Source organism: Aphelocoma coerulescens, chromosome 7 (genome assembly GCF_041296385.1).
Source record: "Aphelocoma coerulescens isolate FSJ_1873_10779 chromosome 7, UR_Acoe_1.0, whole genome shotgun sequence".
Classification (NCBI taxonomy): Eukaryota; Metazoa; Chordata; class Aves; order Passeriformes; family Corvidae; genus Aphelocoma; species Aphelocoma coerulescens.
The window spans coordinates 14,711,419-14,723,205 of NC_091021.1; the positions used below are offsets into that span (position 1 = coordinate 14,711,419).

The window sequence follows — 11,787 nt, forward strand, 5'->3', positions numbered from 1 at the left end:
AGTTAATAGCTCTTGCTTGTTTTTAACGTCTACAAATTTGTTCAATCACTTTCTGAATAAGTGATATAGAAATTTTGAGTAATGACATCTCCAATATCTCCTGGCAAAGATTTCCACTGTTTAAATAGAGCTGTGTGGAAAAGGGTCTCTGGTTCTAAGAAACCAATTTGTTAATTTAATTTGCTGACCAGTATGCTCAATAAACTTAGTAGAGAAAATTTAGGCCCCCAAAGTGTGGAATTTGTCACACATGGAACATAGAATATGTCTTAGAGGATACTTACATCTTTTTCCCCCACCCATAGCACATTTAATGACAGTCTGTTTCCCTAGAGCAAGAACTAAAGCTACAGGCAGGTCTGTGTGCCTGCAGAATTGTTACCTACTGCAAGTCTGATTTTCAGGGCAGGTATGGAGGGTGTTTTTTCAATCTGCTACTTAATTAGGTTGGAATGAATAAATATATTTAATAATTGCCATTATTTAATACTCATCAGCTAATGTATTAACAAATACCTCATAAAACAGGAGTCTGATTTAGGACTCTTGCAAAGGACTACCTTTGCCTGTGGCAGCAGGTATGATGTTCAGGTGTTAGAAAGATAAATTACTTGTCAGTAGAATTGCCTTGCTGAAGTTTAAAGCTTGAGATGTTTCAATAATCTCAGCTCCAAAGGGACATTAACGAAGTTTGGGGAGAAGGATGTACTAGTGATAATGGAAGCAAAGAATGCAGAATTTACAAGCCACAAGGACATTTGGCAGAACTCCTAAGATAAGGGAGAAACTAACAAAGCCAACTCGGCAATTGTGCTAAGTCACAAGTAGCTAGAAAGTAATTCTGGCAAGGAGAGATTGTGACCCCCAACTCATGAAACTCACCAACTCAAAAGAAGAGAGACTGAACACATAGACTATAACAGTAGATAGAATACTAATTAAACAGAGAACTATGTAACTTGTAGCCAATGAATATTAATGCCTTTGTTTACTAAACTGTATGAATAGCGATAGTTTTTGATAGTCATTGTGCCGGCTTAGTGGATTTGACATTCAGCACTCCTTTCTGTGCAGAGCTATACAAAAATCAAATACCTCACCTCTCTGTGGGGATCGGACTCTTGCACAGCAGGTAAAAGAACCCATTTTCGGACAACAGACATGTTTTCAGCACCTTTGGCAGCCTTGGCACCTCCACTGTAAATTGATTTTCAAAATATTTGGCTGCTTCTCCTGTATGTGTCGTTTCCTTAAAATATTTAACATCATCATACCAGCACATATGATGTCAACTTCTTGAGGGCAAATTCAAGGGTATCTGGAAAACAATGCATTAACTTGGACTGAAGTGCAAAGTCCATACGAAGAAAAGTAATTCATTTGAATGGTCACATTTAACTTTCTTTCTCACGGGTGAAAACGGCAAACCCTAATTTTTTGGGTGAGATACGTCCTTCAGAAGAACCCTCGGCCTTTTTTGAGGCATTCCAGGAGCGGTTTAGCTCTGTGGGGCCGGGGCAGGTGGCGGCAGCAGCGCCTCCAAGTTGGGCTCTACCAGCCGGAAGGGCAGCAGGGCCGCGGCGGCCGCGAAGGCGCCTTTCGGGGCCGCGAAGGCGCATTTCGGGGCCGCGAAGGCGCCTTTCGGGGCCGCGAAGGCGCATTTCGGGGCCGCGAAGGCGCCTTTCGGGGCCGCGAAGGCGCATTTCGGGGCCGCGAAGGCGCATTTCGGGGCCGCGTTCCCCGTGAGGTGGGGGAGCTGATCCGTCCTCCCCAGCCCCGGCGGCGGCGCAGAGAAGTGGCCGCTCCCCGCCGCCGTCCCGCGGGGCGGAGCGAGGGGCGGGCCGTCTGCCGAGCCGCGGCATTCGAAAGTCGCTTGGCCGGCACGGCTTCCGCTTCCTCTTCTTCTTCCTCCTCCTCTTCCTCCTCCTCTCCCTCCTCTTCCTCCGCCGCCGCCGCCGGGGGTCCGCGCGGGGCTGTGCCGGGCCGCGGCGCCGCTTCTCGGGGCAGGTGGAAGCCTTGGCCGTAAGGGCTTGCGGAAGGGAAGTACGGGCACTGACTCTGCCCGGTGTCGCTCTCTTCAGCGATGGCAGCGCGGGAGGCCGCCGAAATGTCCTTCTTCAGTCTGAGCGGCGTGAGAGAGCGGATGCGGGAGAAGAAAAAGGGTGCCTTGAGGACTGCGAAGTTGAATGCCTCGCTTGCATCAAAAATCAAAACGAAAATCATCAGTGAGTGTATTTTGCGTTGCGGTGTGTACAGGGGCTGGCTGCCATGTCAGCTTATAACTGGGCGTTTGGCCGTGGCATCAGGAGTGGGCGGCAGTCCCTTACCAGAGCTCATGTGCTGCTTCTCAGCTGCTTCTCAGCTGCTTCTCTGCGCGGGAGTTCCTAGTGAATTCAGTGCCCTGCAGATGAGTGTCAAGTGCCACTCAAGGTGCCCAAAGGTGTCCGAAATATTGTAGAGTATATGCAATCCTGTGCAGAAGCTAGCCCAGCTGACTTGTTTTAATGGGGGAAATAATGCAAAGATAGAACAGGAGATAATTTGTACTACCTTGAAAAGCACAGATATTTCCATTACTTTTATTTAATTGTTTTGAAATTGGGAAACAGGGTAGAGGAAAATAGGTTTTTCTCCGATTTTTTGGATGGTGATGAGGACTTATCTGTAGGTAACTTGTTCAAAGCAAGAATAATTTCTTTTTAAACTCGGCACTTTAACCATGCCATCATTCATTAAGAATTGAAGCTTGGTGCCCAAGCATGACCCACTGAGAGTGGAGAGGGTGTCTGAAGTGTTGCATGTTATTACGGAAAATTTTTTCCTGCAGTTTTCTCTGGAGACTTCTATTGCTGGAAGGAAGAATACTGCTGATTTTGTGAGAGGGCTTTTGAGTTGGAGATCTGAATCTGAGGAAGGCTGGTCTGGGAAGAGAAAGAATTATGACGAGGGGAGAAGTATGGATGAGACCTTGGATGCTGATGGTGTGTGGTACTGCTCTGTCTCTCACAGACAACTCCTCCACTATGAAAGTCTCCCTAAAGCAGAACAATAAAGCATTGGCTCTGGCCCTCAATGCGGAGAAAGCCAATGCACAGCGGCTCACCCAGGAGAAGATCATCTTACAGAAGGAGGTGAAGCAGTGCCACTTCCAGAACGCTGTGCTGCGGCACAGGCTTTCCTTCCTGGTACGGCACTAACAGTGTGGCTGGCATGGGGAGGGGTGGTAGGCAAGGTGTGCAGCACTAGCATCTCAACTGTGGGAGGATTGAGCTGTTGTTGAATGTCTGAATTCTTGACATATAGAAAAGGTCAACATTCATTTGCTTATTTTTGTTTCCAAGCTGTGTTCTCCCCAGAACAAGCCTTGCTCTGGCTACTAGTATCCTTGTTGGAATAGATATTTTGATTGAATGTCTTTATGGTTTCTCTCTCTTTATTACCTCAATACAGAATAATATGTTGAAAAAAATGGACAATCTCATGGCTGCAGTTAAGACGGCCGAGCTGCTTGAGGTAAACCATGGGAAAAATGAGCACACTGCTCTGGGAAGGGGGCTGTGTTTTTCTCTGTCTTTTGTTTTGTGTTGCCTGCTCACTTCAGTGTTGAATGCTTCACCTGTTATTCTTTGGTTGCTTGAGTTGTGCTGGCTACATCCTTATTTTTAGCTTGGTGTTAAGGATTTCCAGGGTAACTTTTTCTGTAGGAAGAGCTACAGTTTCAAACTGTTTTCCTCTGGATTATTGGCTATATTTTCCAGTAGGCTCTTCTGTTCTGACAGGTTGTGACTTCTTTTCAATTTGTTTTTTAAAGTATTGCCATGGCAACTTGGGATAGGGAATAGGACACTTTCTCTGTGTCTTGTCTTGTGGGTGGATGGGAAAATATTCCTGCTTCCTAGTCTCAGATTATCTGAACTAGTTTAACTTCATCCTTAGGCCGTGGAGACACAATCTAATTCTGCTGCAATTTATTCCATAATTTATTCCATAATGTCAGAGGGTTGCTGGCAGTACTTTACATACTTTCCAGAGAAACTGAGCTTCTGCTGTTTCTGTGCAGGAGGCTGCATGAGGGATTTCAAGAACTTTAAATCACTCTTCTATTTCTCTTCTTTCCAGTTCCATACAAATTCTGCATCCTTGTCCAGTGGCCAGAAGAGCAGCATGACTGAAGATAGCTGGGCTGATGATATCGCAGATGGTCAGCTTCTGAGGTGGGTTTTAAAATGATACCACCAAGCTTGTCCTGAATTTCTATATGCTAAACTTCTTGTGTTTTGTGTGTGTGCCCAGTTGCCAGTTTTACAAGAGATGTCTTCTCTGAACCACCACTGCTTGATACTTTCCTTTATTCTGCCTTTTTATTGCCACTCCTTGTCCTAATGCTGAGTCTGTGCAAAAAGTGGTCTTTTTAACCTCCTTTCTTTGAGACCGTGTTACTTTTAGGCAGTTTTCTCTTTGTAGCTGGGGAGCACGGCAAGATTTGCTTGAGTGAGTGAGTGCCATAGCTGGCTACTTTGATGTTTGTGACATAAAATGATGTTGTGACATAAAAATGCTTAGTAGCATCACTTGCTTCTATGCATTCTGGAAAGATGGTCAGAGCAGCATCTCTTAAAGTATATTTGAAGGCCTGTTTCTCCTTTGTCCAGTCTCCCCTTTGAAGAAGGCCAGTCCTTGGAGCTGCCCACACAAGGCCTGTAGTTAGTCTGCTGGATTCTGGGGCCTGTCATATATGTGAAACATGATCCATTGCTGTTATTCCTTCACACCAGGGTTACACAGATACCGATGAGAGTGCCCATTTCCAAGCTACGTGATGCAGAACAGCAAGGTGGCAGCTCCACAGCAGTACTCACATCCTCAGGACAACTTCAGAGACCTGCTTCTAATGCAGGAGAACTTCAGAGATCTGCTTCTAATGAGCCCCTGAAAATTGTGCCCAGTGCCTCCAAAGATACTTTGCCATCGCAGCACAATGAGAAGCCTCAGTTCCATCAGGAAGAGAATGACAAGAAGGTGACTGAAGCAATGGCAACAGAGGAGGCTTTTCCTGACTCTTGCATCTTTGGAGGTAAATTTGCATCTTTTGCTGTTCTTCTGGTAGGACATTTTGTCTGTACTCAGAAATGCATGAGTGCCATAGCTCTAGTTAGCTCTCAACCACAACTCCAGCAGCTCCCAATGACTGGTAGGAACTACATGCTCCACTGGGGCTGTTATTGCTGGAGTTATGTATACTCCAGAGTCAGTGTCTTCAGAGAGATATGTAGCACATTTACAGTACTTCAAGCTTGTAAATCAGGCTTCTTGAGTAATAGGTACTGAGCTTACATAAGATTTTCAGAGATGTGTGAAGTTGCAGAATCTGACTAGGTGCACAACTGTTTCTTGTGGATTTGCCATATAAATTGTAACTCTTATACAGATCATGAGTGTTCCTAAGTATTACAGCTGGTTAAGGGATCTTGCTTTGAGCTGCCCTTTTATTCAGAGGGAAGCCAGCTGAACAACTCTGGTACACAGTAAGTTTGGGGAGTCCCTGTAGAGACAAAATCATGCTTTTTCTATGCTCTGGATTTGTGGCAGTGTATGGAGCAAGGCTTTTAGTGGTATGGGGAAAGATGGTGTTTACCTGCTTCATTTCTCAGCCTTAGAAAAGAAATTTTTCTTTCCAACAGAGATCTTGTGCACTACTGAACAAAATCCCAACAATTTGCCAGCACTTGCCTGGGAAGGCCATACTCTTTCATATGAGGCTGATGAGATGGCAGAAGATTTGTTTGATCATCTGTCAAAAGGGCACGTCACTCAGAGGAGAAAGCGTTCCACCCTGTTTGCTACAAGCACTCCATCTTCTGGTCTGGATATCTTCCCACGTGTCAGTTCCACTCAGGCAGCTGGGGGTAGTACTGCACAGGACAACAGCAGCTCCAGCAAGAACAACACACAGCAGCAGCTGAGATCTCCCAGTCCCCCGGCTTCACCTATTCAAACTGCTGTTAATTCTCATAGAAACTCTGTGGGTAAAGAGACTCTCTGTGAGCAGCTACAGACAAAAGAAATGGGGTGTGGTGTTGAAACAGACCCCAGCTATAGCCAAGTCCCTGAGTTTGTTCCTGTAAAGGTTAAAAGCAAAGGTAGTTGTAAAACTGGAGAGAAAAAGACTGTTAAAAAAGCAAGAACAGGAAAAAAGAAAATAACTGCAGTTAAAAACAATGCAGAAAGTAGTCCTGATAGATCTCAAGGTGAAGAGTGTGCTCAAAATGCAAAGAAGCTTCTTAAGCCAAAAGTTGCAACATGTTCTAGTGAGACTGAAGTCTGTGAGATGGGGCAGAAGGCGTGTGTGGGGACTTTTGACAGGAAGAATAGAGACTGTAGTGTGGAGCACCATTCCCACTGTCCTGATGGAGTCCAAAACTTTGGAAGTACATATGTGATGAATCCAGCACAGCTGCACAGTCTTGAAAGCGTTGACTTAATGCAACAGGTTAAGAAGGGACCTATCTTTGAGGTGCAAAGTATGGAGAGCTTGCTCAAACCCCCAGCTCATACCTTCTCAAGTCATGAAGGTCCCTCAGGTGATTCCAGTCTACAAAATTCTACACAATTCTCAAGTGTGAGCAGAAAGAGCATCAGACAGAAAGCCAACAGAAAAACTAGGGTAATTGGGCAAAGAGATGATTCTGATGAGGAGTATCTGCCAAACTGTGTGATAATACCAGAGGCCAGAGTTGAAGAACGGCCTAAAAGAAGCCAAACAAGCAGGAAGACTGTCAGGGAAAGCAACTGTGATCAGAGAAATGAAATTGATATTTTTAGTCCCTGTATAGATGTTCAAGGAGTAGCTAATGAGAGCACAAAGGATTTGCCAGGTAATCTTAAACCACGCAGGAAAACTTATATTGTCCATCCTTTGGATCTCGCAGGAAACTTGGGTTGTTTCCAGACAGAATTTGAAGGGGATGAAAATGTACCTCCCAGGTCTGTTCCTGGGAGCAAAGGCAGCAAAATCCCCAGAGCTGCTAAGAGCAATCAAAAGAGCAATAGAAAACAGACAGGCAGTCTTAAAGAAAAAGGGCAAGGTGAAGTTGACAACAACATGAATGCTTTGAAAAAAGAATCCTCTTGCAAACCCAAGTCTCCGAGGAAGAGGAGTAACTCTCCACCACCAGAGACCGATTCCCTGGCCAGAAAAAGTGATGGTGCCAAGGTTCTCATTCGAAGTTCCACAGAACTTGCATCCAAGCAAACAGTCCTGATGGGGAAGTTTTCCTGCATTACACATCTGCTGTCTGAGCCAGATGCTTTCCTGGAGGAGCAGCTACCTGAGACATCACTTGCAGATAGTCTTACTGACCTTTCACACAGTCTTGAATCCTCCTATGTGACCAGTTCTGCAGTTCTGCCTGTCAGCTCCAGACTTACAGAAGTACCAGTTTCCAAGAGCTTAAGTACTGAGGGCAACAGAATGCCAGCAAAATCCCCTGTTTGGTCAAAAAACTCCCTGATATTTAAAGAAAAGACTGCAGAGAAAAGACCTGGGGAAAGGAACCAAGTCCAGTCAAGTTCCTGGAGGTCACCTTCACAGGAACCTGGTAGGTGGTAAGCTGGGGAAGGTACTTGTGTTTAGAGATGAGGGCAAAAAATCCATGGAGCAAGCACTTATATTTTCCTTCCTCTCCTCTCTTTTTTCAGAGTTAAAGATCAGTCTCCAGTACACCATTTATTCTTCCACTTGTGCTGGCCAGTCATTTCTGTAGCTGCATTTGCTTCTAGTTTATCAGCATTCCTATAAGAATTTCTGTCCACTTGTCCATGTGTAGATATTGGCACAAGACTAGCAGCATGTGCTGCATCTTGTTTTACCACTCTTGTTATCTACAGGACATACCTATTAATTTAGAAAATTAAGTACTCAAGCAGTTGAAAAGTCTCATTTGATGCTGACCCTGCCTACTAGAGTCAGTCAGTATTATTGGGGCACAAAATATCAAGAAGATGACAAATTTTTGGTCCAGAATGCTGCAAGGTGTCAGACTTCATACCTCTAGGTGATATCTTCACTGGAAATGAACCAGGAACCAACCTAGGTTATTTTGGTTGTGGCTTTTTTTTGTTGTTTGTTTTTTAAAAGGATTTGGAGGGTGTATCCCTGGGCTGGTAAGACGACAGTTAAACACCTTTTGGGGAGTTTGCTGTTAATGGATGCTCTGTAAAGAGAGTAGTTTTGTGAGGTTTTTCTTTCTGTAGCTGTTGACAAACTGGAGTGGGCTGTACTTTGTAGTGAGGGAGGGTTCTCCTGCCCTTCTCCTTTAGGTTGACTCTACTTGGAAAGGTGCAGTGACCACTGGCATGGTCCTGGGTCTTGCTGGAAGTTGGTAGGTTGCTGGTAGGTTGGTTGTGTGCCATAAGCTTGCTGTCTCGTCCAGGCTGTAAGCTCCTGGGCATTACAGCTATCTAAAATAGAGTTTTTATATCATTTTTCTACTACACCAGGGACCATGATACTATCAGTATTAGTGATCTGTATTTTTTCACTGAGGGACCTAATTTGATTGATGAGCTGACTTTTGAGGACCAGGTCTGGTATTTTTGGATTAAAATGGTCTCCTGAGTTTAGTGGGAATATGATTGGATTCTGGACTGTGCACGTTCAGAGAAACCTTTCTATTTGATAGCTGTTACTTCTTAGGATATCTGGAAATTATTTGGAATCACTTTGATCAAACCACGTGAATGTCTCCCTTTGCAGATATCAGGCCACTACGGGACTTGAACAGTGCCAGGGTTGTGTCTTACTCCAGCTCGGAGGAAGCATCAGGGTGCTCATCCAGGCGGAAACGGAAGCCAACCTGCTACAAAGAGCCACCAATCAATAGGTTGGGCTTTAAATGATTCCTTCCAAAGTCTGTTCCCATGCTGCAACCCCTGCTCTGCTCTCATATACTCACTCGCCAGGGCTGGACCCTCTGTTGCTTTGTTTAAAGTTCTTCTTACCCTTTGTGTTCTGTGACCCTCCTCTTCTAACACTGTGTGGTTATTCCAGAATTCTGCATCAGCATGCACAGATGTTTAGGCTTCTGGTAACAAGCTACCAAAGATGTTATTTTACTTGTTGAAATGAGCCCATCTCTTGGCAGACTGCATCTGTGGTACTCCAGTGCTAATGAGGCAGTATCACATAAAGGCTAAATAAAGACAGCTCAGCAAAAGCCCTGATTTCATTTACATTCTGTGACGACTAAAATTTTACACACCTGAGTAATACTTTCCTCCTGAGAGCAGGCTGTATCTAAGTTCACTAGCAGATATGGTACCTAAACAAATAGCTGCATCTTTTCCTTAAGAAACTGTAGATTCAGCACATCCAATGGCTATTGCACAGAATCACGTGCTCCTAAAATGATGACTTGTTTGTTATGTTACTGGGTGTGTTTTTCCCTGAAAAGTGTCAGTTTGAACTTTCTGTGAATAGCTGGTTATATTGTGTCAGAAGGTACTCTGTACTGGACAAGAAACAAACTGTACTACTTAATCATCTTATGAGGAAGCACTACAGTAAAATCAGAAACTTTAGGGACTAAAATACATGTATTCAAGGCATACTTGATGTTTCAGTGTAATCCTTTTGGTTCTGCAGGAAACTGAGGCAGGGTGACCCATTTACAGACACGGAGTTCCTCCACTCTCCTCTCTACAAAAGAAAAAAGAAGCCTGTCAAAGCCAAGGGAATGGCCAAGAAGATGAAAGAGGACAAAGAACAGCTTCCTGAAGGATATCCCACTGCCAACGCAGTCAACAGAAATGAATCAGGATTAGAATAGTGGTTGAAAGGCAGCTCCCAAGGTCCTAGAAGCTTGTGTGTTTAGCCACAAGGCTACAACTTTGAATGCAGAGGCCCGAGCAAAGATGGAGGCGACTGACTAGGCAGTTGAACTATTCCAGTTAAGGCAACCCAAGGACCAATTCAACAAATTTAGCCTTGTAACGTGCATTTCTTCTGTTTTGAAATCTTTGGGACTCATGGGGTGGGGAAAGTGGTTGACACAAACTGATGGATGTGTGTTTTAATGATGAACATGGCCCTTATGTGCTGTATGATTAGCCACTCGCTATCTTCTGTTTCCTTCCTGTTCTCTCCCCCTGTCTGCCAGGGAGGAGTAAAGCTCCCTGCAGCAGAAGATGAGCCCTATACCAACCAACATTAAGGAATATTTGAAACACGGGGTGCTTAGGACCAGACCTAAGCATGTTTTGTCTCAAACGTTCTGAGTATTGCTACAGGAAAGGTGATTGGAGGAGAGGGTCCTGTGGGACAGAGCTGTTTAAAAACATCTCCCCCTTTTCCTATCACTTCTTGCCCCTTCAGCCTTCTTGTAGCCCCTTGAGGTAGTGGAAGGTGTGATAAGGTCTCCTTGGCACCTTCTGTTTTCCATGCTGAACAACTCCAACTCTCTCAGCCTGTCTTCATAGGAGAGGTACTTCAGCCCTCTGAACAACATTGTGTCCCTCCTCTGGCTTTGCTCCAACAGGTCCATGTCCCTCTTAAGCTGGGAATCACAGTGCTGGACACAGTACTCCAGATGGGGTCAGTTGTATTTCAGGAAATCCTGTACTCTCCCATTGCAGACTGAGCACCCACTGGCTTCCAGCACTTGCTCTTTTTAGGGTCTACTTGTGTAACTTTGAAGGTTATTGATTCTAAATGTTTGAGAGAATGGTGGGGAAAAGAAGAAATCAGACTGGTAGTAAAAGGAAGGAAATGTGCCCCTTTGGAAGCAGGAAAAGTGTTTCCTCTTTGTGGTGGAGTAAGGAGAGGGCTGCTCTTTTCTTCTGACCATACTTACTGCTTCTCCTCAGCATTTCAACAACATCCATCAGTTCATGAGGATAGGCTGAGTCTTGCTGTACTTGCTGTACTCAGAGCACTCCAGAAGATGGAAATTTCATTAGTAGAGGGAAAATAGTGTCATCTGCAGTCAGGTAAATGCTACTACTTAGCTTACATTTAAGCTGTACTGTTAGGTTATTAAAACTAGGAAACAAAAAGCCCAAGATTTAAAAATGCCCTCTTATTTATTTGTTCAGTTTTCTGGAAGTTACCATGCTTTCTCTGGTACTCTGTAACTCTGGAAGCCAGGTAGGAGCTAGTAAATAACAGGGAATTTGTTAAAGGTGCTGTTGTATTAGAACCTGCTTGTGTTGACCCACTGATGTCAGAAGCCAGGCAGGAACACAGATCTCCAACTGTTCCCAGTAATTGTTTTGATTGCCTCTATGGGTCAGAAATGGGACTTTTTCCAGCTGCACTTGTGCTTGTGCTAATAACAGAATAGTAGTCTGTAGTTGTTCATATTGAAGGTACAGAGACAGCTGCTAACAGTTACAGAGCTGTGCTTCTAACACATGTTAATACTAGCTGCCCTAGTCTAACATTGGTATCTCTATCCTAATCACCACCTGTATAGTAGTCAGCTGGAGGGGGAGAGTTTGTTCATGTGTAACCAGTGTTTGGCTGAGCGATGATGTATCAGTTTATATTACTCCTCAAATAAAATTTCAATACAAGTGGTATCTTTGAATTTTTGTACATTACCTGATGCTTACCATGACACTACACATCACAGCTTTCCCTGGGCCAGAACAAATTGAAATTCTAAGAAGGGACATATTTTGTGTTTGTATCACATTTCAGCGGTTTGTCCCAGTGCGTACTGGACGGTGCTGAAAGCTACTGGCATCTCTCTCTGAGGCAGGATTTCCCCATACCTGCTAATCACACAA

At 44.5% G+C, this 11,787-nt stretch overlaps 1 protein-coding gene across 1 annotated transcript; it reads left to right on the plus strand.

Annotated features, from left to right (window-relative positions):
- Positions 1–1,909: 1,909 nt before the first annotated feature.
- Positions 1,910–11,577, plus strand: LOC138113665 (uncharacterized). Its single transcript, XM_069022300.1, has 8 exons — positions 1,910–2,225; positions 3,010–3,185; positions 3,451–3,513; positions 4,120–4,214; positions 4,776–5,074; positions 5,682–7,598; positions 8,756–8,882; positions 9,644–11,577. Exons 1-8 carry the CDS (start codon positions 2,084–2,086, stop codon positions 9,825–9,827), a joined length of 3,003 nt encoding a protein of 1,000 aa, XP_068878401.1. The 5' UTR covers positions 1,910–2,083; the 3' UTR covers positions 9,828–11,577.
- Positions 11,578–11,787: the final 210 nt, after the last annotated feature.

What these genes read in the sequence shown, in the direction of transcription:
- LOC138113665 (XM_069022300.1), top strand. Translation starts at nt 2,084, where the DNA reads ATGGCAGCGCGGGAGGCCGCCGAAATGTCCTTCTTCAGTCTGAGCGGC. An exon ending in GGCACAGGCTTTCCTTCCTG is followed by an intron (nt 3,186 to 3,450) that starts GTACGGCACTAA and finishes ACCTCAATACAG; the next exon opens with AATAATATGTTGAAAAAAAT. An exon ending in GTCACCTTCACAGGAACCTG is followed by an intron (nt 7,599 to 8,755) that starts GTAGGTGGTAAG and finishes CTCCCTTTGCAG; the next exon opens with ATATCAGGCCACTACGGGAC.